We start from the raw sequence: 27068 nt of genomic DNA, 5'->3' as shown, positions 1-27068 counted from the left end.
CTGAACTTGCAGTTTAGCGGGGTGTATCTTTTTAATTTGTTATTCTGTCTCGCAGCATTGGGAATGCCAGAGAATTACCGTGCGGGCCCCCCGCCCCGCTTGGAAAGCCCTTCCTTCCTGTGTAGTAGCCTGTCACTCGCCCCTCCGTCTTAGGCCGCGTCTGCTGGCCATGGGGCGCTGTCTGTGGGAAGAGCGAGGTACAGGAACGCACGTTCACGGGGAGCCTGCACGTCAGATTCCGACGCCTGCTTTGCCATCCGTTCCTACGGAAGTCAGAATAAATCCGGGCACGATGTGCACTTGTGCAGCGGCCCGCCGTGCTCCAGAAAGGGACGGGCTCCGCGGATCCGCCTTTCTGGGACGCGAAGAGCGGACGGGACAAGCAGGGGGTTGCCCAGCCGCCCGCCACGCGCCTCCCGGGGCCGCCCCGAGGGGCCGGCGTCATGGCCGCACCGAGCACCCTGCACTGGTAGAAGCCCTGGGGTGACGAGCTGAGAACTTTGCAGCAAATAGGAAAAGACCACGGGTCAGGACGAGCGCCACTCCGCGTGGAGGGGAGGCGGAGGGGTCGGTAAACCCGGCCCGCCGATGGGGCGGACGAGGGCGTGTGGCGGGCGTTAGGCTGCAGGGCCTGGGATCCGCCGCCCTAGGCGCCTTGCACAAGCACAGACTGAAGGACAGCGACCGCTCCTGGCATCCAAAGGTGGGTTACAACGTTCAAGTTCTGTCAAACCCCAGCACAAGCGGCGTGTGCGTCCTAAGCGGACTGTCCCGTTATTCCGCCCCGTGTGGGCACCGCGGGAAGGCGCCTCTGCGTACCCCACCGTCTAGAGGCCGGGTGCCCGCGTGTGCCCGCGGTGCGGGGGTCACGGTTTGCGGGTTCTCAGGAGCGCCCCGATGTGGAAATGCGTGAGCACAGGGAGGGCCTCAGCGCCGCCTGCTGCTTTCCAGAGAGAGAGGAAGCACGTCTGGCCAGAGAGCGCGTGTTTCGCTCAATCTCGCGACGGCTGTTCCGCTCAGCTGCTCGCCCCGCGTGCTAACAAGGTTATGCTCTAAGTTACAGAGCAGAGGCGGGGGTCAGAGGCCGTCAGGGAGGGCGCGCGGCGGTGGCAGAGAAGGGACGGTGACGCAGAGGGGGCCCTGCCCTGCGCTTCCCAGGCCGCTCGGGGAGCAGGGCGCAGCCGCCGCCCCAGGGCGGTGCAGGGTGACTCCCCGCTGTCCACGCCTGCCCGCCGGCTCCCTTCCCTTTCCTCTGGCTCCCGCTTTAACGGAAGGCGGAGGGTGAGGACTGCGCAGACCTGTGGTGTGACACGATCAGTCATCGTCACGGCCTTGTGTTCTTTCCTCCCGTTGCCCATTCGCGTTTTGCTGGGGTTAAGTCGCTCGCCGACGTCTGTCCGAAATCTCACCAGACTCCGTACGACTTTGTTTTTCGCTCAGAGGCAGGCAGTCCTGCGGGCTCCCGAAGTGGCACGCATGTCTCAATTCAGTGACCGATGTCCGGGCCAGCGTCTCAGTCCCCACCTCCACCTTTCGATTTTGTGCACAGTTCAGGCCAGAGGTCGTTTTCCGCCTGACGTAAGGGAGATGATGTCGCCGGCCTCTGCCAGCCCTCCCCCAGTTCCGTCCTTTCCTCTCTCAGGCCAGGCTCCTGACCCGAGGGCATCTGAGGAAGCTCGAGGAGGGAGGAGCGTTTGGGGGGAGGGGGGTGATGAGACAGGTGCGGGCCTCAGGCTCTCTGGGCTCCGGGAGGGTGACAGCTGATTCTTTCCCTCGGGGGTCCTGGCCTGGGCTCCTCCAGGACCTCGCTCTGCAATTCCCCTGGGTCCCAGTGGGTGCTTCTGCATTCGAGCTGGCTGGGCGACCACTTGTGACCTCACCTCCTGGCCCAAGGCATTTCCTTTCAGCTTCTGGCTGCTGGGCTCCCAGCACCCTCGAGGCAGCCCCGATGTCTAGGAGCAGGACGGCTCTTTCTGTCTCTCTCCCTGCCTCTCCACCGGGTCCCCAGAAAACGCCGCTCCTCGGCGTGGCCAGCCCCGGTGTGGGGATCGACTCTGCCCGCTCTCTCGGGAGCGAGTCGGGCGCCTCGCGCACCGGCCGGCAGCCAGCCCCCTGCGTCCCCCGCTCCTCCGTCAGGGCCTTCCCCGCACCTTCGGGAGCCGTGTGCCACGTGACCGCACTGCGGCATCGCTGCTCCCCAGGGCTGGAAGGCGGGTGCTCGGGGGGCGTCTCCTCTGGGAGTTCCCCAAAAGGAGCAGGGGGGAGTCTCTACCCTTTCATTTGAGCACGCCTGTAGGGGTGTTTCCACTTCCCCCACCCCCGCCCCACTGCGTCCGCCCTAGGGAGCTGGTCCCGGCACCCGGACGGCGGGGTGCTGCTGCTCGGCACCACCGGGGGCTCAGCTCTGGGCACGCCCCTCCGGGGGTCCGGCTGGTCTAGCCGCCCGGGCTGATCCTCCGACGGGCTCCGATCCGCTTCTCCATTCTCCCCGCCTCTAAGGTTTGATGGGGTGGATTCTATGCTGACTGTCACGTCGGCTGTGGATGCACCAACATCTTACTTGGACTTCGGAGACTGATCAATGACCCTTTCTCTTCTTGGGGTTTTTGTGTGTGTGCCCCCCATTCCATACAGAGGGTTTAGTCCTGAAGGCGAAGCCCTGCAGGGTGTGAGAGGGATAACAAAGAAAGAATATCATCAGGTGATGTTTCCAAACATTCTGCTCCATTACGGCTCTGCGCTGCTTCCCCATCGAGTATCCGCGTGTCTTTGAAAGATGGTTCAGTTGAGAAATGAAAACATAATTTGGGTGATAGAATGAATTTTATCTGAAAGTGGCTGCTTGCTTATTACAAAACAATTCATCAAGTTTGCTCAGTATCGGAACACCTTGTTTCTCTTCAATCTTTTGTTCCTTTCCCAAGTCCCACTGCCAAGCCGTCCCGTCTTCTGTAACGGAAGACACGCCATTGGAGCTTGCTGTCCCCTCACCGAGGGACCGCGGGAAAACAGAAAAGGCCTTTGGCAGGGCGAGAAGGACGCGGGGCTCACCGAAGGCAGGGCCTTTCCCTTTTCACGGGGTGTTCCTCTGTCGGCCTAACTTTCAAAAACATCTCTCATCTTTGACTCCGCAAGGCTCCTTCATTTGTCTTTCAAGCAAGAGATTAAGTTCATGGGAACATGGGGGGCCAGGCCTGTTTCCTAGCGGTTTTCCAGTACCTCCTCCCCAAGGATCAGGGGGATGATGGGCGGGGTGGGCAAGGGCAGGCATCAAGAACGACCCCCCGCCCCACCCGGAGACACGTTCCGTTGGCGTCCAGCCTAGCGGAACTGGCTCGTGTCAGCTGCAAGCAGCAGTGGGCGGCTCACCGGGGAGAGCCTTGCAGGCGGCGCGGGGTGCGGCAGAGGGGTGAGGCGGACCAGCTGGCTAAGGAAGAGAGCCCCCGAAGCCTCGCCGCCACCATCTTGCACGCCTTACGCCGCATTTCAGTTTTCAGAAGTCCTCGTGACCTTCCTGGCTCAGTTTATAACAAAATGGATGCTGGTAGTTCTTCACCTTTCTATGCTCGGATTCTCAGATTCACGTTTTCTTACATCTCAGCAAACACTTGGCCGTTCGGCCGGTCCGCTGCGAGGTTAGGGCGCCCATCGCCGGCGGGGCCCCTTTCTGTCACGAGCACTAGCATTTCTGAACTCGGAAGAGTGTATTTAAGGTTTCATTCTGTCCACGCTCTTCCCCCAGAAGCTTTGTGAGTGAGCTCAGTGGGCCTGACCCTGTTCTCTTTATGTCTAGACTTGTCCTGACCGTGTTTGCGATGTTTCTGGGAAGCGGCCGACATGTTTGCCGGGGGACGCCCAGCTCCTCACTCTGTCGTCTCCATGGCAGGGGCTTTGTCTCCTTCATTCTCCTGGGTTGTGGGGACAGCTGGAAGAGCTGAGGCAGTTTGCAAGGGGGAAATCGCCATCGGTGCTTTAAAGACAGCACCTTTCATCTTGTTTTAAGAATTAACTTTTTTATTTTGAAAATACAAGCTCTGCTTTAGTCTGAAAACTCATGGCATTCATATTGTCATAATATTAGTCATTGAAAAATACACGTGAGGCCTTGAACCTTGGTAAGAAAGAATGACTCGTTAACATTATCGTCACTTAATTGAATGTGCCAGGATATCAAGGTATTAGGTGAAAACTTAAAATAGGAGTAAAGTATAATGTCAAACCAAGGGTTTACATTATATGTAGAAGGAAAACATTCTGATACTTTGTGTCAGACGTATTTTCATTTCCACGGCGTGATTGTGAGGCCAGTCATCAGCGGGGAAGCCAGCTGGCCCTCCTGTTTAACGAGCCCACTCAGTGAAGCTTTAGCAACCTGCCGCCTTGTACTAAAGCGAGCAAGCGAACAGGCACCTCGATCTGACCAGATCCGGGTTCGTTTGGACATGAGACAGTTTCCAGGACACTAGTTCCTGCGCACGTAGAGGGAGAGAGCCGTGGCCCGTCGACCGAGGCCTCAGGACACAGCGAGGGGCTGAGATTCTTCCTCTGAAGACGCCAGCATCTTGCTAGGACACGTGCTGCTCCTGAAAATACGTACAGACCGCGACTTGTCTAACCCGGAATGAAACGTTCTCCATTTCTCCAGTTTCTCTCAAGGCCTAATTTCTAGTCCCAAAAGGAGGAGGAAAATCATAATCTTCCCCCATCCAGGTAGCTCGTTCTGTTTTAAAGGCCTTACATAAATGTGCAGTGAAATTCAGCTTCTTGCTTTTCCTTTCTCCTGCCCCTTCCCCGACCCAGGTTATTTGAATTGGGAGGGATCCTGCTGTCCTCCGGGTGAAATGCCAGGTTCCAGGATGCTTTTCTTCTTCCGTGGTGGGTATTATGGGCTGGGTTGCACACCCTCCAAAACATATGTTGAACTTATAACCCTCAGTACCTCAGAATGTGACCTCATTTGGTGACAGGGTCTTCACAGAGGTGATCAAGTTAAAATGAGGTCGTCGGGGTGGGCCCTAAGCCGGTATGACCGGTGTTCTTATGAAAAGCGACAATTCGGATGCAGAAACAGATACAGAAGGAAGCTGGCATGAAGACACAGGAAGAAGACTGTCCCGTCCGGGCCAAGGCGAGGCCTGGAACACGTCCTCCCTTGCAGCCTCAGAAGGGTCCTGTCCTTCCCGCCACCTTGGCTTGGGGCTTCCGGCCTCCAGAGCTGTGAGACAACAAACTCTGGCTGTTCAAATCATCCCGCTCGTGGTGCTTGGTGACAGCAGCCCCAGCCAGCTCGCGCTACGGCAAGGCTTCCCTGTGCCCTAGCCGGCCTCCCGGCTTCCGAGACCTCGTGGGCAGCAAGCCCTCCTCCCGCCGTCCAGAGCGGCGCCGGGTGCACAACAGTGTCCCTGACACGAGCGTCACGGGCCTGTTTAGAAAGTTAAAAAAAAAAAAAAATGACGACAAGGCCTTGTTTTCTTGGTCCTCAAACCTTTCATTATGCTTGAGTCCAGCTCTGCTTGATTATGTAGCACTTGCATTTCAAAATCTTTTCTAAACAAATGCCACCTACCTAAATTAAGGCTTGTCAGAAAAAAACAAAAACAAAAACAGCATTTTAAAATCATTTTCATGAATGTATACCATTAGCAAAAAAAAAAAAATACATTTTTCTCAAAAAATATCGTCATTATACGCAGTGATTTATAACTAGGGAGACGCGCTGCTTTTCCGGCGCAGGAACATTGGAGCTTGCTTGTCCCCCCAGAAGTTGCCGGACTCCGCGGTGCCCCCGGCTCGTCTCCCGGGCCCGAATCCCCGTCCTGCACTACCCTTTGTGTCTCCGGTACGCTCTGTCTCCATTTCTGGCCCGTTCGATGAAACTGCCTTCGGCGACAGCCAAGACTGGTTTGAGGGTGCGTGTGCCGTGCACACAACTGCTGCCTTCACAACTGCCTTGGGGACAGAAGGAAGCGAGAGTGGGCGTGTTAATTCCCTCATTCTTCATTTCCTCGGGCAAGGGCGAGAGTCCACAGCGGTTTCAGAACAAGATAAACCTGGTTTCAAAGGCCGTTGTTTATCTTTGGGTAAACCACGCATGTCTTTGGACGTCACTTCTCTTATTGAGAATGCTTATGTCACAGGTGTCGTGAAGTTTAAGGTGAGAAAATGGAGGTAAAATGCTTGATCGGTTTAAAAGTCAGTTACTTGGGTAGATGTTAAAAAAAGAAAGAAAAAACTTTGACTGCTGTGGAGAATTGAATTTCCTAATGAATGCCTTATCAGGGTCTTTCTCAAAGAGCTGGATATTGTCATAGCAACCACTCAAACCACACTGTCAACTTATTAAAAACCTCTTCCTACTTTCAGGAGGATCTCGTGTTTCTTTTTGTTCCAATTCTCCCAGAAGTTTGCTGTCTTTGCTCAGGAGTTACGATAATGCCAAATGATAAATTCGATTGGAGTCAGCATTGTACGCGTAATGTCAGTAGGCTTAAGACTGTGTGCAAATGGGTTCAAAATGTCGGTGATGTTTTAGGCAATACGAAGAGGACAAACTCATGACGGGAACATTGGGGGATGATTGATTTCTGGCAAAGGATACACGAAGATCAAGGCCGACAGCCATAAAGCTAACTAAAAATAAAAAAATTCAAAAGGCCATTCAAAAAAGTTATGAAAGGCAGTGGATTCAACAATTACCAGCAAATGAAATGATAAAACCTGTCCCTTAGTGTGGCACTCTGTATCTTTATAGCCCGTTTAAAAAGGAAACGTCCCCTTTCGACCAGCTAATTTTAACTTTAATGTATGAAATCATCTTAACCTTTATGAGTGCAGAGCCGTCTCTAGAGAGCTCGCTTGCACTCTCGGCACCCGATGACGTAACTCAGGTGTGCCGCTAGACTGCTCTGTGTCGCCTTTGGCTGCGTGGCGCAGACCAGATGACGTGGCCCCCAGCTTACGGCTGCGAGCTTTCCTGGACATTTACATTTTACCCGCCCTCTCCCTGGTCAGTCATCTTCTCGTGTATCTGTCTTCTCTGTCTGTCTTCGTTTCAACTACAACCTCAGTAGGCGCGCTTTGGCCTGGGAGTGACACCCGTCGCTTCCACTCACAGTCCGTTGGCAAGGATGATTCACGGGGCCGACCACAAACACGAAGGCAGCTGGGCAGTGGTCGGCGAGGTGCCCAGGGAGAGGAGGACGTGGATTTCGATGACGCGCGAGCTCTATCCACCATGGTACTTCTCAGTGTGATTGTGAGGACTACAAATAATATTTAAAATGCTCAGAAATACGCTCTCCATAGTTCTAACAAAATAGTTATTATTGTTATTCATTGAACAAGCATGTCTTATGGGCTGGTTTCAGTGATAATTGTGATTTGTGAAGGTCCTACTGTAAAAATTCTATGATATAGCATCGGTTTCCTTCAGATTTTTGGAAAAGTTAAGTGTTTTCAATGAGAATTTGAGGGAGTTGTTAGAGATTGTACTCTAATGTTAGAGTTGAGAGCCAAAGATGTTTTGACTTTTCTTAGCCATCCTCCTCTCTTCTCCTGTATGTCTTTATTTCTTCAACAGAGCCACCCAATAGTAACTTGCATCCCCTTTGTCTTACAACAATGCGGTTATTTTCTCATTAAAAAGGGAGACTCAGACAGGAGGGAGAGCCCAGGCGGGGATTACAGGATAGTGCAGGAGGCTGTGTTCTCTCTTGAGGGCGGTTAAGGCTTATTTCAGAGGTGCCTTAAGCTAGATGCTAAAGAAGTGACAGCCACCTACCAGGACCTGCCCAGGTCTGCATTTATGATCAGGTCACCCCAAGAGATTACTTTGCATAGGACTCGTTTTATTTATTTTTTTATTCACATAATTAAATATTCTTTAAAAAGCAATCCCTACCAATGAACACGAAATGAAACAAAGAAGTGTAAATGTATCTCCAGTCAAAGTCACAGCCCCGCTATTCCAAGTGGTTTGCAACAGTAACCTGACTATATATATATTTTTAAGTGAGTTGTAGCCCGAGGCGAAAAGAACTACAACAAAAACAAGTAACACTTAAAGTCTTTTCGTAATCGATGGGATAATGTTATTCTGCAACTGTCCTGTTTGTAACGGCGGCTGAAACAGAAGATGCCACACAGTCCTCCCGAAGCCTTTGCCTTGGATGGGTTGAGGCCCGAGCCTTTACTCCTCAGAAACCTGTTCGTAACTGAACCCCCACCTCGCCATTCCTCTCTCTCTGCCAGAGTAGAGACATAACCTGAGTTACCTGGTGTAGATGCAACTAAATCTATGGTCAGCTCTGTGGGTTTCTTACGGGTGTCATTAGCTTTTGTCATGGAGAGACAGAAAATGTTGGCCCCACACTCTGAGGCACTATCTCACTCCCAAAGTTTTAATCCCCCTCCCCCCCCCAGTGGATTTTTGTAGGTTTCTCCAATCGCTTTATCCCAGGGGAAGACAGAACAGGCCTCTGCTGAGCTTTCCATCTATCTTCTAACCCAAGGATGTTCATGTTATGAAAGTGTAAAAGTCCAGTCAATAATCATAACGGAGGTTCATTATATGTGCGTTCTGTTAGATAAATTTTGAAAAAAAAAATTGTTTCATCAAAGACAATATTTACCTGTTATATTCAAGTGAGGTTTTAAAGCTAAGCGCCCCCGGCCACTGTGTCCGCACAGCACACCTGTCTCATTTGTACCTGCACCTGAGCCCGTGGCCCTCGGCGCAGCGCTGTGCTCCCCTGCAAGAGCCGTGACTAGCAGGAGGAGCTTCGGGTGGCCTGTGGTCTCAACACCTTGTTCCCCCTGAGTAAATGATTGCAAGACAGCGTTAGTTAGGATGAACAGCCGCAATGGAAGAAATGAACACTGTCGCTCCGTTCCTGCAGTCGGCTGCCAGAGTCCAGCAGTCTGTCACGATCTGCAGACTTTCAGTGCCTTCCTCCTGGCTTGTGTCTGGGGGCGACTTGAGCAGGCATCTGCTTAGAGTACAGGTGGGGAAGAGTGTCGCAGCTTGGCGATTTATTTATCAGAGTAACAGAATTGCTACACATGGCAAAAGACACCCAGATCACAGACAACGTGTTATATTTATACCTAAAATTTAAACCTGCGGCTGGAAACCTAAGGAATTCACAGCCAGGGTGGGAGACTGTTTATCTCTGTGTCAGTCTGAAAAAAAGTAAACATGAAAACCTGTCAGCTCTCGCTTCTTCCTCGAGGTCGCAGGGCTTGTCGAAGCCTCGCCTCCCTCCTCCTGTCCTTATTGTAGACCAGGGACTGGAAGACCTGGAGGTTCTGAATAGGAACAAAATCACATCTAGAAAAACAACACCGGGGAACATTTTTTGTAAAGTTTACAGCGTAAGGCACGGTGTTAACTTGGTTTTAATGGGCCTGGGATTGATTATCTGCTATCCTTTGTATTTAGGAAGAGGTGAGCATGGGTAGATGGAGTGCCAGCCCTCACCTGCACAGACAGCACCAGCCGCGCGCGATAAATCACATACTGCGTGGCTAACGTGCGGCAGAACCGATTGTTTCTCACTTTTTCTCCACCCCCCCCCCCCCCCCGCAACTCCCACCCCGTCGAGCTCCCTGTGGAATAAACCCTAATGAGCGTTCGGGAGGGACACCGAGCGGGACGGGGCTCTGACCCACGCTGGCTAATTGGCATGGGGCTAATTGACCTTTCACAAGGATTATGTCGCTCGGCCTTTGGCAACCAGAACGGGGCCTTTCACTGTCCCTGGGGAGCGTGACATCTTTGATTATAATGAAAACCAGTCATAGGAAATGCATAATAAATTCAAAGCATAAATCACGAAGTATCATCATTAAAAAAATTTTTTTTTAAAGAAAATGAAAGATTAAGTTGAAGAAACAGTTTTCATTCTCATCCAATTAATATAAATTGGTATTTAGTGTTCATCGAAAAGTATGGATGGGAAGCAGAGTTCGAGAGGAAAAAAATCAGCAGGAACTGTTCTGTTTTGGGTATCTGAGCATCTCTAAGTCCACATTGTCTTAACCACGCTATGGCACTGTTAGCAGCGACCATGCAAAACGTTTCCTCACTATTACCATTAAATACCTGCCTATAGGCATTTTGTCCTCCTTTGACGTAGAAAATACATTATTAAACGCTCTGGCAGGCTTACAAAACCATCTGTTTGTTAGAAGTTATTTTCAGAAGAAACAAGTGTGAAGCATTCTGAGTTTTTAACAGCACAAAAAAAGGAAAATTTAAGTTGTTTTGAAAAGTATTTCTTCAAAATTATCTAAAAGAGAGAGCTCCATGTCACATTTATTTTTAAAATTAAAATCTGATAAAATTTGTTGACTATTAAATTAGGAAATCTTTTATCTGATAATTCTTGGCTGATCGTATTATGGCTTTTCTTGGAAGAAAAAATTGTGTGCTATTAAAAATTCAAATGAAAAATCAGAGACTTTTTAAGGCGTTAAAATGTGAAGTTAGTACACAACAGGAAGTGTGAGAGCCTTCCAGCGGAAACAGTTTAAGCATTTTGCCCGATGCAATAGTTTAACACACTTAAAACTGAAAATGAACGAATGAGAGTGAAGGCATTGAAGCTCGCTTGGCCTGATTCAGAGAGCACAGAAGTCAGTAGACCGATGGAGTAGGTCGATCCAGGTGCTTAGAAAGCGAGACCGGCGGGCGGGTCTGTGCACGGTGCCTGCTGGTGTCCTGAATGCAGCTGCGGAGGCCGCGTGCGGATTGGAAGGGCGTTGGGCCCGGACGGAACCGGGCCGTATGGCCCCGTCACGGCTTATGTGGGTGAACGGCTGGAGCTGTCTGAAAGGTGTCCTCGCCTCCGACGTGTCTGCCGCAGCCCCAGATGGGCGCGTCCCCGGGTCCCAGGTCGCTCTGCAGCCCCAGGGGGAGCGTGTGTGATTGACAGGTCCCTCGGGCCGATCCCGTAGATCAGCCCTGAAGAGCATCGCTGTCCCTGGTAACGGGGGAACGCGCGAGAAGCAGGTGCGGTGCCGGGCGCAAGCGCTGGGGTTGCGGGCGCTGGGGTCCCAGGGTCCCGGGGACAGCCCTCGGGGCGACCGCCTCCGCCCTCTCCTCGCGACTTCTTCACGCTTTGCCCGATTCCTGGTCCTCTAACAGGCACGGGGTCTTACTTTTGGAAGTTTCTTTTTTTTTTTTTTAAATGCAATGCACCCAGATTCCCTTTGGCCACCTGCAGATGGTCCCAGGCCCAGGGTCCGTCTCGATGTTCCGCACTCAGGGATCCGCTCTGCTCCGAAGCGCGTCCGTGCGGGTTCCGAGCCGCTGCTCACCACGGCCCGTGCTGTGTCCCCTCGGCCTGCTGCCGAGTACCCCCGTCTTCCCCCGCGGCCCTCCCCCGTTTCCCTCTGCCCCCCGTCCCCCCGCCCCATGGCCCTTCTGCGGGCTCCGGCCCCATCCTCCGCGCAGCCGCCCCGCAGAGCCCGGGGGAGTCAGAGGGCGGGATCGGGGCGGCCTCAGCTGGGTTCCCACCCTGAGCCCCGGCGCCGGGAGCCTGTGCTGCGCTCCTCTGCAGCTCGACGCCGGTCACGAGGAATTAATTGCACGAGCAGCAGCAACAAGATGCTGAAGGCCGCCGCGGGGGCCTCGTCCTCCCGGCTCTGCCCAGACTCCCTTGTGCGCGGTTCCTCCAGGGGACCGTGGGGATGCTAGACAACCAACGGAGCCTACAGGCCTCTGACGCCCCCTGAGGAGAGCCGGAGCCCAGACACAGGGCGCGTTTATTTTACTTCCGTCACTAACGTAAGTGCCGCTGTCACAGCGCGTGACAACTGCGGGTCCATCTCATTATCCACCACTTCAGACGTCATCTACTTAGCCCTGCTTTAAGTATAGTGCTTTCGGTTCGTTCCTCTGTTTTTGTTAGAGTCACATTATTTACTTTTACAAGGTCTAAAAACTTAAGCGTATTTCTGAGAACCGTTCGCAGGTTTTTCAAATTCTCATTTTCGGTATTCCAATTGGATTAGAAGACTCAAACATTTGAAAACAAATGACATGTTACCAAAGGGATTCCTTTTTGGAAAAAGTAAAACACATACAGTTCTCGGATATTAGTCAGCTGTATATTAGCTGTATAGTATATTAGTCTTGTATATTAGAGCTGGTCATTGGCAAACGACTTGCGTCGAAATTTTATCGTAACTGTGGGATCTCCAGATCAGAGGCCTGGGAGAGGGAGAACCCCAGATGCCACCCTCCGGGTCCCCAGTGGAATGACAGCTCCGCTTGACAGCAGAAGACCAAGCCCAGTGCCATGAACCGCAACTCGTTTTGTCCACAGTAAACAACTTAGGTCACTGCCTAACGTGCTGAATCAGTAACTTATTATTGCAAAAAAACAAAACAAAACAAAAAACCCACAAATGTATCACGTCCTCTCTGCCAGGCAATTACGCTAGTTGTTGAGGAAGCAAAGACAAGACATCGTTTTTACCCTGAGGAGGTTTAAAGCCGTGTCGGAGAACTCTGCCATCTTCCCGCCTCCACGAGACCTCCCCAAAGCTGAGGGATTGTGTGTGTACCGTGCGACTAAATCTCATTTGGGGCTTCGGACTGGCTAGACAGCTGAACCGGATCCGGCATGCTGTCCGTGGCGTGCGTTAATCCATGCGGCTCTGAGCGGAACCCGCGTGGCGATTCGTCTGTGCCATCTGGCAAAGGGACTGCTCCCGGCGCCGTTTACTTTGAGAATCAAGGAATTAAACAGTCACCAGTCTCAGAACAATGGATGGAGACTGGGAGAAATATGTTCTGTAAATACCACCACGACTGCGGAAATCCGGCTGGGATTTTCCTGATCCCTTCGCTGCGCTTCTCTGGGCATTAGGAAAATCTGGATCTGAAAGGGAAACTCGGTTCTTGGATTTCTTCCATATTCGTCAATTAGCAGCCCTTGAGAATTCGCTCAGAGTCGTCATGTGTTTCATGGCATCTGAGCATATGAGGGTTTTTTTAAAACCATTTTTTAGTTCGTGGAAAGCTTGGGTGTTAACAGAATCACGGTCGCATCGCTGTAGCTTCTCTGCACATTTTCCAAAGAAGGCCGTGTGAGTGGAGCGGCCGGATGGGATTCTGGGGCTGCATTGGTGTGTGAGGGAGGGGACAGAGCTCCTGCACCGTGGTCGCGACCCTGACGGCCGACGCCGGACTGAGTCATCACGGGGGGCCGGGCCCTGCCCTCCGCGTAGCTCCTTAGCTCTTCAGAGACCTCTTTAAAGTGGGCGATCTTATGGCCCGTGACAGATGAAGAGACCGAGGCTTAGGGAAGCAAAGGAACTTGCCAGAGGTCACGGAGCTGGCCCCTTGCATCTCTCTGGCTTCAGAGCCCGCGCTCTTCCTCCCATGTCTTCCTGCTCCCCTGGAGCACCGGGGTGCGGGGCTTAGGACCGTTCCTGCGCGTTCCCTCGTGTGTCCTTCCCCGCCCCCACGCCACTCACCTGTTCAATTCGTAGACATGTTTTCTACATCTACTGGGCCCAAAGCTCTGTGTGAGGCGAGGTGCTTACTAAGTAAAAACGGAAATACGGCCCGTCGCCCATCTCGAGAATTTCTGAATGAAGTTGGGAGACCAGACCTTGCACACACACGCCCCGGGCTGGCCACAGCAGGAAGGAGAGTGGGGGGTCGGGGCTGGTGGTGGGGACGCGGATGGCAGGGGGTGTTGCTTTCGCCTGGCAGGAGGATCTCAGGAAGCGCTGAAGCCTGAACCCAGAGAGAGTTTACCTGACTGAGTTCTCGAGCCCCCTCGAAAAGAGCGCAGTGTGGATAAATCCCCAGGGGGCGTCGGCGCCAGTTCCCAGCCGTCGCTCAGGGAGGAGGGTGGACGGCCTGCGCCCCCACACGCCCGCCCTTGAGCGTGCTCCGATCTCGGCGCCACTCTGTCTGGATGGCCCAGGCCGACGGCCGTGCGCGGGCCCCAGACGCTGGCTGAACGCTGACGTGCCGGCGACCGAGGGTGGACAGTCGGCCTCAGCCCAAGCGGAGTGGAAACGAGAGTGTCGTTGCGGGTTACCACTTCACGGACAGCCGCAGCGTCCGAGGGGCCCGGCGATGGGCACCGCTTTTCCACGCGTGTCAGGGCAGCCGGGCACCCGCGGCTCGGCCCACGCGGCGGGCACCGCCCCACGTGGCGCCCCGGGCCCCGGCGGGGGTCTGGGCCACGTGCGCAGTCCCGGGGGGAAGGCGCAGAGGGCAGCCAGGGCGCTCTTTCGATGGCCTGGGCAGGGTGCGGGCGCATTTTAAGGTTCCGCTAATAAAACCAAGGGCAGGAGGAGGGGAGCCGCGAGGACTATTTCTGAGGCATCGTCTCGTCCTCCACGTGTACGGTGAGGCGGAGGTGAAGACGCAAAGCCAAAGACGGCCGATCTCAGGAGAACCGTCTGGGCGGACCTGAGCGGCGGCGGTGGGCTGTCAGGTCATTCCAGCAAGCGACACGGGGACCCTTCGGGAGGGTCGTGCACACGGGGTTGTGGGGAGCAGCGGGAGGTGAGGGAGTGAGTCCGAAGCGGTCGTGATGACGGGGCCCTGAAAGGGCGAGGTGACAGCTGGGACGCAAAGGAGCCGGAGGTGCCCGGCGCATTCCTGAGTCGGAACTGGTCGCCCTGGGCAGCTCGCTGGACGGGGCAGTGAGGAGGAGTCCCGGGAGGTGATTCCCTGAAGCTCTTAGAACACAGGGAGGGAGGAGGGGGCGCGGCACCTGCACGCCGTGGGGGATGGGCGCTCCGACAGAAGTAAGGAGGTCAGGAGGGAGCAGGCCGGGGCCGGGGGTGGGGGTCGACCGCTGGCGAGTCGGAGCTGCCCCGGGGAGGACGCGGAGCTCTGAGGACAAGTGGCAGGGAGAGCAAGCTCGTCGATGCAACGGAGGTCCGGCACCTGCGTGGAGAGGAGAGCGTGTGCAGGAGGGACCGTCTGTGACCCAGCTGCTGCCGGCCATTGTGAGCCAGCTGCCAGGGCCAGGACAGACGGCGTCCAGCCAATCCAGGACCAAGTCGCCTCCCATATTCCCTCTGAGCGACCCCTCCCCTCGGGTCCCGGCCTGCTGGCTTCCCAGGGTAGCGCGGGGTCCCGTCCCCGTCCCCCACCCGTCCTGCCCTGTGCTATAACCTTTCAGCACCTGTCACTCTGCCTGGAGGTGGCCTATGTCCTCTCAACAGCCCAGGACGTGCCCCCTGTGTACCTTCCCCCAATGTACTCTTGATGTCCAGCTGGAGCTGTCAGCCTCGTTCCCTTCTCCCGGGCCTCAGGAAACTTTCTCTACTGGCAGGAATGGTACTCGGGACCAGAGGGTGTCCCGGGGTCCTGAGTCGAGGAGGCCGACACCAGGCGCTGCCTGGCGGTGATGGACACCATCTCCAAAGTTCCAGAGAGGGGGCGTGGGAGCCCCGGGTGGGGCGGGGGGGCAGGCGTCACCAGTTATAAAATTACCACTGTGTTCCGCAGGGAGTTCTTCGAACATTCCGAAAATGGGAGAGGATGGCAGCGGGGGTTGGAAGACGTTGAGATCCCTGGGTGCGCTGAGCGAGCAAGGTCCTCGCTCCGTGGGAGGAGGGTGGCGGATGGACGAGGGGCAGCTTCCCGCCAGTCATATTCTGACACCAGGGTTTGATTTAAGGCAGTCTCGTTTTTGTCCGAGCAAATCGTCCGACTTCTAACTTTAATTGTACTACATTTTTAAGTCTCTTGTTCACGCGCTTCGCCGTACAGATGCACAACATTTTCGTAAACGTTCACATTTTTTAACCGTGAAACTGGATGAAACAGGGTGTGACTCCCAGGTTGGCACCCTCATGTTGTTCACCTGCTTCCTCGCTGGGCGGGGGCGGGGGGCGACGTTTGCCAGTGACGTTGGGGGTGTATGCGGCGTCTGCCATAAACACATTTATTTTAAATTCCGGGGAAAGAAATGCCAACGCTCTGTGCTTTTTCAAACAAAAACGAATGACAATATTTAAAGCCGATAACTCGAAGGACGCATCACTTCTGAAGTAAATCAGGGTTAAAAGAGTGTTGCTCTTCACTCTGCTCATGTACGCATCGCGGTGCATTTCTCTGCTGGATTTCACATCCCTTCGGATGTTACTTTAGATTTTTTGTCGCCGCGTGCCGTTTATCCGCACATTTCAGTCTGTGGCGCGGTTCCGTGTTGCTTGGGCCCCCGTGTGAGCGCTGCGGCCTCGCTGGCAGGGCGGCCGTGCCTCCCTCGGGTCACCGCACAGGGCGCGTCCCTGCGTGTCTCACGACTGCGCGCAGAGCGCGTGCGGGGACAGGTTTCAGCACCTTCCGCGTGCTCTAGAGCCGCGGACAGCTCGGCGGCACTTGGCACGTCCATGCTCACATCTCCTCTTGTGTTTTCCCTTTGCTCACGCACAGAGCTGCGACCTGGACCAGCAAAGCATCGTGCACGTCGTGATGAGACCCGGGGGCCAAGGCCGAGAAAGGAACGCCGCGGGGAGCGGCCCACGGGATGCCGCGGGGGGCTCGGGGAGGGCCCCCGAAAGCCTGACTCGCGTCGACTTCAGCAGCTCCGTGCTCCCGACCGACTCGGTGGGACTGGCTGTCATTCTGAGCGAGGACGGAGAGAAGGACGCCCCGCCGGCTGGACAGCCAGGTAACCCGAGTGACGGCTAGTGTGCGGCGAAGCGTTTGTGTAGTAAAGTCTCCGTGGAGGAGGACTTCACTGCATACGTGTCTGGTTCACTAGGAACGTCACTAGAAGGAACGGGCTTGGATGTCAGAGTTGAGGGGATGCGTTTAATAAGTAAAACGAATTTTAAGGACGTAGGGCTTTCAAATGAAGAGCGAACATAAGGGTTGGAGGAGATGTTGGGACTACGATGGCAGTTTTGTCTTGTTTTGAGGCGCTGGGGTGATGGGGCGTGTGGTGCTTTGTGCCAGGGCCAAACTGCAACTGAGGTACTTGCGGATCCCTCCCAACTTTATCTTCCTTTTCTTCTGTTGCTTCTTGAAATACATTTTGGCTGATTGTGTTTCCGATGATGTAGAGACATTTTAAAAAGCAGAAAGAGAACTTTAGAGGCAGTTTTAGTCATTATTTTCAGGTTCTAAGGCAACATACCACAATGCCGAGAATATGATTCCTTCCTTCACCCTGTGCCACAGCCCATTTCACAGACACTTTTCTTTGGCGCCGATGGAGATCCCTTTGCTATTTTGACAATATTAATATGTTTCCCTGAGTTGTTTCTTTGCCAATCTAAATAGTCAAAGGTACAACAAGATTATCTTTGACTGCGCATGACAGAAAACACAAAATAATAACAATGAGTCTACAAGGCAGGAGTTTATTTCTCTCCCACGTGCAATCACTCTTGCATTCACAGTGTCAGAAGGTTCTAGAACTAGCATGATAGAGACCTAGAATAGTATGAAACGTTTCCTGCTTAATTCACTAAATAAACTGTAGTACTTTTTTTTTCTTTTTAATTAGATGAGATTGCCAAAAAAAAAAAAAAATTTCCAGGGACAAGTGAAAAAGTACAAAAATGTAGTTGTGTTTAAATAGAGGAAGGGGTCAGCCCAAGACTTAAGTCCGTGAGCTGCCGACCGTGGCCTTGACGTGCTTTGGAGAGGAGGAAGACGGGTACTGGGAGCCTAGGACACTGAAAAAAAATATGTGGTAAATGTGGAAAAAGGAGATAAGTCTAAACCTGTCCCGAGGTGGTCCGGAATGCGAAATTAATATAAAATTGGCCTCAGAACGATGGCGCGTCTGCCGCCTCCAGCAGAGCGGCACAGGTCAGGGCGTCCCGGGAGACCCTCAGGTGGCATGGCGTGGACGCCCCCAGAGACAGACAGCCCCGCCGAGGGGGCGCACGCCATCAGACATTACAAGTCAAGCCAGGGAGATTCCTCCTTGAGCGAAGGGGGGCGTGCACCGTGAACTTCCTCGAACTTGTTCCTCGAACTTGAGAGACTGAAATGGCATTTTGAAACAATGCACAACAAATATGTTTCGTGTTCATTAAAGCATAATAGAAAAAAAATTGCAACCTAAAACAGAACACATACATAATAGAAAAACGGCAGCTGTTGAATAGCACATAATTTTAGCTATCGGAATTTTTGAAAATAATAATAATAATAATAAAAAAAAAACCTTAGTGGATGGGTTAAAACAACAAATTTTAGGTGATTCCGAAGAGAGAATTTGTGAACCGGAAGTTACATACGAGGCAGTGTCTCATAATGGGACACAGGTCGAAATGCAAAAAGTAATTTTAAGAGACTAGGAGTTTGAAATGAGATGGCTGAACCTATATATGGTAGGAGAATGAGAACAAAGGAGAGACAATTTTCTAAGAGAATGGCTGAGAACTTTCCAGTATGGATACATCCTCTGATTCAAGAGTACATGGCCCCAAGCAAGATCAATAAAAAAGCAAGCTGTTGGTCTCAATCAAGATAAATAGAAATAAACTCACTCCATAAAGGGAATAAAGCACCAAGGAAAAAGAGAAGATCTTAACATCAAATAAAGAAAAGAAATTACCGAGAATGAAACCATACTTCGAACGGCTCCTGACAGGAAAAACAGAAGAAAAATGGTCGTGGTGTAATATTAAACCGTGGGAAGCACCTGCTAACTTAGAGTTCTATACCCAACATACCTGACAAAAATATTGCTCAAGAATGAGGAAAACGAAGATAGTTTTAGACAATTGGGAGTATTCGCACTCATCTGAAAGAACTATTGATGTACTTATAACAGGGAAGGATGAGTTTGAACCCAAGATGAAGAAATGAGATGTAAGGGGTGAGGCTCAGCAAATACCATAGTAAATATGGGTAAATATAAATGAATATTGATGTAAAAGTTAATATTGAATAGTCTGATGGGTACAAAAACAGGAAACAAAGTAGTAGAGAAAATAACATTTAAGAGAAAACAGTGATCAGTTAACATGGAAATATTCTCAAGGTCTCATTAATGATCAGCAAATTACTATGAACACAGTATCATATGATTGTATTCTTACCTGATGGGCCACAGCTTAAAAGCTGACAATACCAAGTGTTGGTTAGGATACAGGACAGTGAGTGTTCCTCTCCAGGCTGGTGGGAATATCGATCGATTCAGCCACTATAGAGAGCAATTCACAACTCCACAGGAATTAGTGAAATTCAAGGTAAGCATATTCTGCAATTCAGAGCGCGTGAGGAAACACCTGTATAGATGATCGTAACGGGACCATTTGAGTCCGTGCAGCAGGAGAAAGGGCACAGCTGTCTTTAAACAGGGGCGTGGATAAATAACCAGTGTTTTATTCTTATAATAGTTACGAAAAGTCTACGATAACTCTACAGTAAAGACAAACGACCCAGGTCTGTCAACGCTAATTAATCTCCAAAACACAGTGTTAAGTTAAAAAAAAACCCAAAAGGTTGTAAATTGCAGAGGAATGTGCAGTGAGATATAGTTTATGTGCAATTTTAAAACATCAAGTCCCAAATGAAACAGCTATACCTATTGTATATGGAAAGGGTAATCATATGACATATTTTGTCTAAACAGAATATATTTGAGAGTTAAAGTGTACCTTAAAATATAACTAAATTATATATATGCCTTTGAAATATTTGTTTTTCAACACATGGATTTATTATGTTAGTAGAGCCATAAACTAATTAATATCATTTTTAAAAATAAAAATTCTAATAATAAAAAATTTATATTCTTTAGAGTAAAGTCATACCTTCATATTCATTGTCTGAATATTAATATCAGTGGAATCATTATTCTTTGTACATATTAATATTTTAATAAATTTCCTAATGTGTTATAAAGTATTCATCTGAAAATTTTAAGATTTTAATCTTATGATTTAATTTTATTATAAAATTGCCTCAGTCCTCAGTTTTATAATTAATGATTTTAGAATTATATTGACACCTTAAATTGATTTGCTCTAGATCATAATACTTTTAGTTAAAAAATATTTCCTCTCTCTCTCTCTAGCGATTGAGATACCAGTAGACTCTCAGAAAATTATGCTAAATGTCTAATAGTCTCTTTATATTTTTAACTGAAATATGTAATTATTTCAACTGAAATAATCAATCAAATAAACTCTCATAAATGTATACAGCGTTGTAAATGACAATGCTACCACAGCTTGGGGACGAGACTTTCACACAGATCTCAGCTACACCTGACCTCGAGCTTCTGTTTCTTGTTTACGCACTTGCTGGGGCCTGTGGACTGTGTGTGTTTCGCAGGACGGGGACTGGCCAAGCACCCCTTGTTGGCGGACAGGTGCCTGGTAGGGTGCATCCTCAAGTGCTTCTCCCACCCCCAACCCAGACCAGAAGTGAGTTCCTCTGGCTCCCTGCGTGCTGTGCTGAGGGGGACATGTTACTTCTGTCACACCGGCCAAGGACCAGGAAAGGAGACGTGAGTTATCCCAGGTCAACTCTAGGACTTAACTCCATGTTCAGCTGAGCAGTGTAAACTATGATGGCGGGTCACCCCTGCATCGTCAGCCCCGGGAGCAGTCACCTCCTGCTCGGGGCTCTCGCCCTGCTTGCTGCTTTCCAGTTCGTGCTCCGGTTTCTTCTGCAAATACTTTATCTCATAAAGGACCGAGGATTTGTCCAATTTACTGTAGTTTTCCCTGAATTCTCCTAGAATTGACAAAAAAAACACTGGAATTGATATCAAGAGCTAATATACAAAAGCCAGTTGTCTTCTCACATATCAGCAATGACCAAGGGGAATTAGAGATTAAAAACACAATAGCATGTGCATTAGGAAAACTTAGCTATAAACCTAGCACAACATTTGTAGGATCTGTCTGAGGAAAGCCATACGACTTAAATACAAGAAATCGAAGAACTAGATAAATAGACATTCCATGTTCATGGAGAAGAAGACTTGATGTTATCAAGTAGCCAACATCTCAGCTTGACCTAAACGATTTCCATTCCAATTGAAATCAAATCCAATTAATGTCAGTCTTGTTCCTCGGTGTTTACTCAGATGAGTTCAAAATGCATGTCTACACAGTCAGCGCTCACAGACGTTTACAGCGGCCGTATTCATAAATGCCGAAACTTGGAAGCCGGCAGGCACCATGCCCTTCAGCGGGTGAACAGATAAGTGGTGATGCATCCAGACAATAAAGTGCCATTCAGTGCTAAAAAGATGTAACATCAAACGTGAAGCGACGTGGAGTGGACTCAGGTGCGTGCCGCGAAGCGAAGGAAGAGCCCGTCTGAGGAGCCCGCGCGCCGCGCACATGCAGCTGGGCGGCGTTCCGAGGACGCGGAGACGACAGAGCTGGGAGGATCCACGGTTGCCGGGGGTTCGCCGTGGGGGGGGGGGGGGGCGGCGAGCGGTCGGAGCCCAAAGGTATTTTTAGGACAAAAAAACCCTCTTCTTCATGATACTATCATGGCGGATACATGCCGTCGTACATTTGCCAAGACCCATAAAACGCACAGCCCCAGGAGTGAACCCTGATGTAAACCGCCGTGACCGAGCGACAAGTGTGTCAGCGCGAGTTCCCTGATCGGGCCGCTCCATCGGCGCACGACCTGCCGGGCCCTGGCGTGGGGACTCGACAGCGGAGCAGGCCGTGTGCGTGTGGGGGCGCGGGGTACAGGGGACCCCTGCACGTTTCGCTCGGTTTCACCGTGAATCTGAAACTACTGTAAGAAATAAAGACTATTAAAAAACTAAATGAGTTTTATTATTTTTTTCTAAGGCTGGAGCTCTGAACACACACTATCGGTACATCGCGATCATTAGAGATTATGTTCTCATCAGCAGTTTTGTTTTGTTTTTCCAGTGGTCGAATGTAGTTTCAGATGAAAACGATTCTGAGATTATAAGTTAATTAACACCTGCCAAGCACGAATCAGTCATGGAGGCCTACTAATGAAATAAAATGATAAACTTCAGACTTCATTCTCATTTTATCGAAAATGACACCTCGAGTGCTTGAAAATATGTGTTACGCATGCCCGAGGCTGTGAATTTCTTGGCCACTGGACAGATTTAGGAAGCCACTCTCGTGTCAACCTTCCCGGAAATGACAACATTTTGGTGGTCATATTAGAGGGACTTAAATTTGCTATCACTCAAATTAGGAAAAATACATTATGATTCTGCCAAACACTTAATTTTTTCTCCAGCAAAGACTTTTGCCCTTTCAATATTGAGCGAAAACATAGAAAATGGTACTGCGCGGGGCCGGGGGTTTGGCCGGCCTGACGCGTGTTGGGCGGGTTTGGGGGGAGGGCGCGGCGGTCCCCTGTTCCTGTCCGGGAAGTCCGAATCGCTGGCTCCCTCCCCTCTGTCACACTTGGTGCACGTTGCCATGTAACTGCTCGTCGTAGTTTCGCTGACCTCTCCGAGGGTGGGCTTGTCAACGTCCTGCAAGTCTCCTGGCTTCAGACCTCCGTCGCCCGGGAGATGGATGGGGCTGGATACATTGTCACACCGCCATTAAGTCTTAGTTACCATATACCACGTGGCCCTTACGACTCCAGCTCTTGTTCATGACGGGTGGCAGGGGGACAGGGTTACTACCCGCAGGCGGAGAGCGCAGGGGGACGCGCCAAGGGGGCCGGTTTGAGACAACCAGGCGCAGCGCACGTCCGACAGACAGTTCCCTCGCTTGCTGTCATAGCCCATCTCCTGAGTCTTCTTTCTGAAATTATTACTGTGGTAAAAAGAAAAACAAAACATAACGTACCGTCAACCATCCTGACCATGTCTAAGTGGGCAGTTTGGTGACATTACGCATTCACGTTGTTGAACAACGAGTCTCGAGCCCTGTTCTGTATCGCGACACAGAGACTCTGTCCCCTCTGAACGGCTCCTCGTTCCCCCTCCCCAGCCCCTGAGAGTCGCCGTTCCGCTTTCTGTCTCCCCGAATGTCACCGCTGCAGGCACCCCGTGCGAGTAGAATCAGGCCATCCTGGTCTTTACGTGGCCGACTTACTGCATGTACCGCAGCGTCTTTAAGACCCGCCCGTGTCGTAACGTATGTCAGAGCGTGGGAGAACGTCTTACGTAGGACGTCCTGGCAGCAGGTCACACAAAGGTGAACAAGAAGACCGAGACCCCCCGGCAGCTCACAGTTTAGAAGGTGTGCACGTGTGCAAATTGACATGGAGCGAGTTCTGGAAAAGAGGAAACTCAAAGTGACGTGGGGGTTTGGCGGAGGGAGAGGCCAAGGCGGGCACTCTCGGGGGGCTTCGGAAGACGGCAAGCCTTTGCCCGAGGCTGGGGGAGCTTCGGAGGAGGTGGGAAGAGGCTGGTCACACTCCGAGAGGGGACGAGCTCGCAGCTCGCGGGCCGTGACGGCCAAGCTGGACCCTGTTGCAGGAGGCTCCGAAGGCCGGAGCCTTCGGTGGCCACGGTAACTTCCAGCCACATCGTCCTTTCTCTTCCGGCGTTAAGACAGCGTCTCCACATCTTGCATTTTCTTTCTTAAATACTTGGAAAAAGGGAAGAGGTGTGCAGTCAGGCAGAGCTGACAAATTTCAGTGATTTCCCTCCGTGTGCGGGAGGGTACGGAGAGCAGCCCGCAGACGCTCTGAGCGAGCGGGCCAGTTTGTGGGTGACCGTGCTGGCGAGCGGTGAGCTGACTGCAGAGTCAGGTTGTGATTAGATGGTGGGGGGGGGGCAGCATGGCCCCCAGGCCAGTGCGGCCCGTCACACCCACCCCTTCTTTACCCAAGGCACCCCCAGCCCAGCCCGCCGTGCTGGGCGCCCCGCTCCTGCAGGCCCTGCTGCCCGTAGAAGCAAAGCATTCACATAGCTTTCTCTCTGGGCCCCAAGGGCTTTAGGAAGATGCCGGACCTGTGCCAAGACGGTGAGATTTGCACATGACGGGAGAGTGGGAGCCAAGGCGGGGTGCTCGCAGCTGGCGGGGTCCACCGTGGGATCGTGGGAGCAGACTAATTAATGCTGAGCCTGTCAGCGGAGCGGGCGGGCTGCTGGCTTCCGTTTCCTTGATTTGGCTGTAAAAAAGATAAAGAAAAAATATTACAGTTCTTTTAGTAGAAATGGACTCTCTATAATAAACCCTTCAAACTTTCTGTATTTGTTCCGAATAAATAAAGACCGATGGAAATTCTGTGAAACTCTTATGGGAGGTATCATTTTGTATCAACTGTGGTGTCCAAGAAATGTGCATGCAATTCAGGAGTCTGTTCTGCCTGTGTGATGGAACTAGGAATTAGCAAAATGTCCGTTTTGTAAAAGAAATTGAAATCCTCGTGATAAGTAAACAAACTATCAGGACCTTCTTTTTAGAATTACTTCCCAGGTAATTTCATGGAATCGGGCACGACCTCCTATACCTTCTGAATCTGTTGAACTGTAATTAATTTTCCAAATGGCACCTCTGAAGCTCTGTAAAATCTTAGGAATTCTTCTCCATCCCCAAAGTTTAAATTAAATTGACTGCCTTTGGAGTTCGAGGTGTGTGATTGCACTCTGGTTCTTTGAAAGTTCTTTTCCCTGCATGATAATGAAGCTAATCAGAATGTTCAGTCGGTCGGTGGGCTTGTAATTGGCTTGCCGTAAGGAGGGAATCAAACGGCCCTCATTTCGTCTGGCGCATGAGACGAAGATCCTGTGAGCCAGGAGTGACATGTTATTTCTCGAGTGTTTACTGCAGCACCTGGTGTGCGGTCGGTACTTCATATATGCTCCTCGTTGCTGGGAAACGCTGTGGGAGAAGGGGACAGGCGTGTGTTTCTCGCCGCCGGGCCAGCGCGGGGGGCCGCGGCGTGCGCTGTGTCCCTGACACAGGTGCTAAGCCTAGCGGGGATGGGCGGGGGCTCAGGAGCCTCGGCCTCCTGGCTTTGCTTCCGCCAGCCCTAGCGCTCCGCACCATCTGCTTTTGCTGCTCCAGGCTGCCCGTGGACCAGCAGCGCCCGCATCACTTGCAAGTGGATGAGAAATGCAGACGACCCAGCCCCTCCCCGAGCCTGAGGACTCAGACGCTGCCTTGGAACAAGGGCCTCAGCCAGATCGTGCGCACTGAAGTCTGGGAAGCGCTGGTGATCTTCACGGGCTCAGCAGCGATGCTTATGCTGCAGAGATAGCGAAGTCGCCGCCCGCACGGGGCTGAGGCCAGGCACTCCGCGACCGGCGCTGACAAGGCTGCTCCGCGGGCCGTGCCTGCGACCCGTTCCCTTCCCGGCTCACGCGCGCAGAAGGCCCGCTGCCGGGCCGGGCCGGGCCGGGGCTCTGGGACGTGAACCTGCAGACGCGAAAGGCTCTGTCTCGGGAAAAAGCAGGAGCGAGGGCTCGCTCCGTGTTCCACGGGCTTCCTGCCCCAAACACCTCCTTCTGCACACTCTGGTGTTGGGGCTGGGCCTCATTTTTCACTTATTTGTGCCCTTCTTTGTTTATTTGCAAGTTTCGGTCACTTCCAACACGTGCTTGGTACCCTGCTAGGACAGCGGCGTTCCGAGGTAATGGAATTAAAATTCTTAGGATTTTACATTTTCATAGCCTTCCAGCCCAAAATCGTGTATGTGCCCCCTCGCCCCATATTATATTAGGCAATGTACTTCTCCTTTTAGAGTATTCTAGCAGAAATTAGGGTTAACCTTTGGGTTTTTATGATTCGTGGTCACTGGGAATCATTTGGACAGAAGGGAAGTTTTAATAAGGCAAAAAAAAAAAGTTATTATAATCTTTTTTGGTTTTCTTTCCTACAAGGAGTTTCTCGAAAGACCCTTGGGCCCCATCCAGTATTTTGAAAGAGCAGATTAGGTGGGGACAGACTGCAAACGTGGACCGCGGGGGGCCTCGCCAGGCGGCTGGGCCGGCGGGTGGCGGATGCGAGCGGTTTGGGACGGGGTGCGCGTGGAGCTCAGAGACGCAGACAGAGCCGGTGCCCTGGCGGGTGTGTGTGGATCTGGGGTGGGGTGGAGCCGGCACCCTGGGGAGCGAGAGGTGCTGCCGACGTCTCTCGTCCGACGTTCGCGCGAACCCGGCACCCGGATCCCTGTGTGGGTCTCACAGTCGCAAGGGGAGGGTGTGCGCGCACCCTCGTGACGCTCCGCCTTTCAAAGACAAGACGCTCTTCACCAACCCACGTACCCACGAAGGCAGATGTTTTCACCGACAGCGACGGCTTGGGCGCGTCCGACCTGCCAGTCCGCATAGATCGCTGCTCTTGGCCACGCAGTCTCTTTATTGTCACAAAGAATGAAAGACACACAGCTTCGAGCACGATGCTTCTGCCCGAGTAGTTATTTATAGAAGCCGCTTGTGGTGTGGACTTCTCACAACAGTATAAGAAGTCTCCTGATGATAAGGAGCCAGCCCGGACGCTTTGATTTCTAGCTGGTGGCTGTGAAGTCACCTCTCTTCAAAAAATCCTCGAATCGTTTGATGATATTCTTCGACTACATTTTTTTTAATAGTGAAATCACTGGCATTTTGGTCTCATGTTTAAAAAAAAAATAAATATCCTCTTGGGAAAAGAGACCAAGGGTACAAGGAACTAGAAGTTTCCACAGGGAGCGAGGCGACACCCTTCGAAGTGGCCACCTAGGATGCCCCTGCATGAAGGGGAGAATGACGATGCCTGTCACTGCGCCCCGTGTGTTCTGGTAAAGGGGAGCCGAAGCTCTAAGTCCTTTGCTCAGTCCACTCTCCTCTGTCGAAAAGCGATACCACATCACAACAAAGCGCAGCCCGTCTTCAGCGATGGGAGACGCCCGTCCCTTAGGGCTGGCGCGGGATTGCTCGTCTCTGCCACTTGCTGCCGAGCACGAGGAGCCGTGCTCAGGACACCACCACCCGTCTCTCAGTAACACAGCAATCCAGTGTTTTCCGGACCTGTTATTTTTCCAGCTGCTTTTTAAATTGCCATTTCCGTAGTTATCCTTTTCTTTCGAACTCCGTGGCAAATAATTTTTTCTTGTTTGTGTGAAGGAAGAAACAAGTTTGCTCTTTTAACACAATGGGCCTTCGGTAGACAGCAGGGCCATGAACAGCGGGGTGGCTCACCCAGGTCCTACGAGTCCC

At 51.8% G+C, this 27068-nt stretch overlaps 1 protein-coding gene across 4 annotated transcripts in view; it reads left to right on the top strand.

Annotated features, from left to right (window-relative positions):
* PRKN (parkin RBR E3 ubiquitin protein ligase) overlaps window positions 1-27068 on the top strand; it is a 943383-nt gene that overhangs the window by 287054 nt on the left and 629261 nt on the right. For all 4 annotated transcript variants that reach the window (XM_036218434.1, XM_036218431.1, XM_036218425.1 and 1 more), the window contains exon 3: window positions 16418-16655. In XM_036218434.1, the coding sequence (XP_036074327.1) occupies window positions 16418-16655 (238 nt within the window). The remainder of the gene's footprint in view (window positions 1-16417; window positions 16656-27068) is intronic.

The sequence above is a fragment of the Rousettus aegyptiacus genome, unplaced genomic scaffold (assembly GCF_014176215.1).
Source record: "Rousettus aegyptiacus isolate mRouAeg1 unplaced genomic scaffold, mRouAeg1.p scaffold_m13_p_1, whole genome shotgun sequence".
Lineage (NCBI taxonomy): Eukaryota > Metazoa > Chordata > Mammalia > Chiroptera > Pteropodidae > Rousettus > Rousettus aegyptiacus.
The sequence above is the reverse complement of the archived record's forward strand: the minus strand, read 5'-3'. Positions and strand labels throughout refer to the sequence as shown.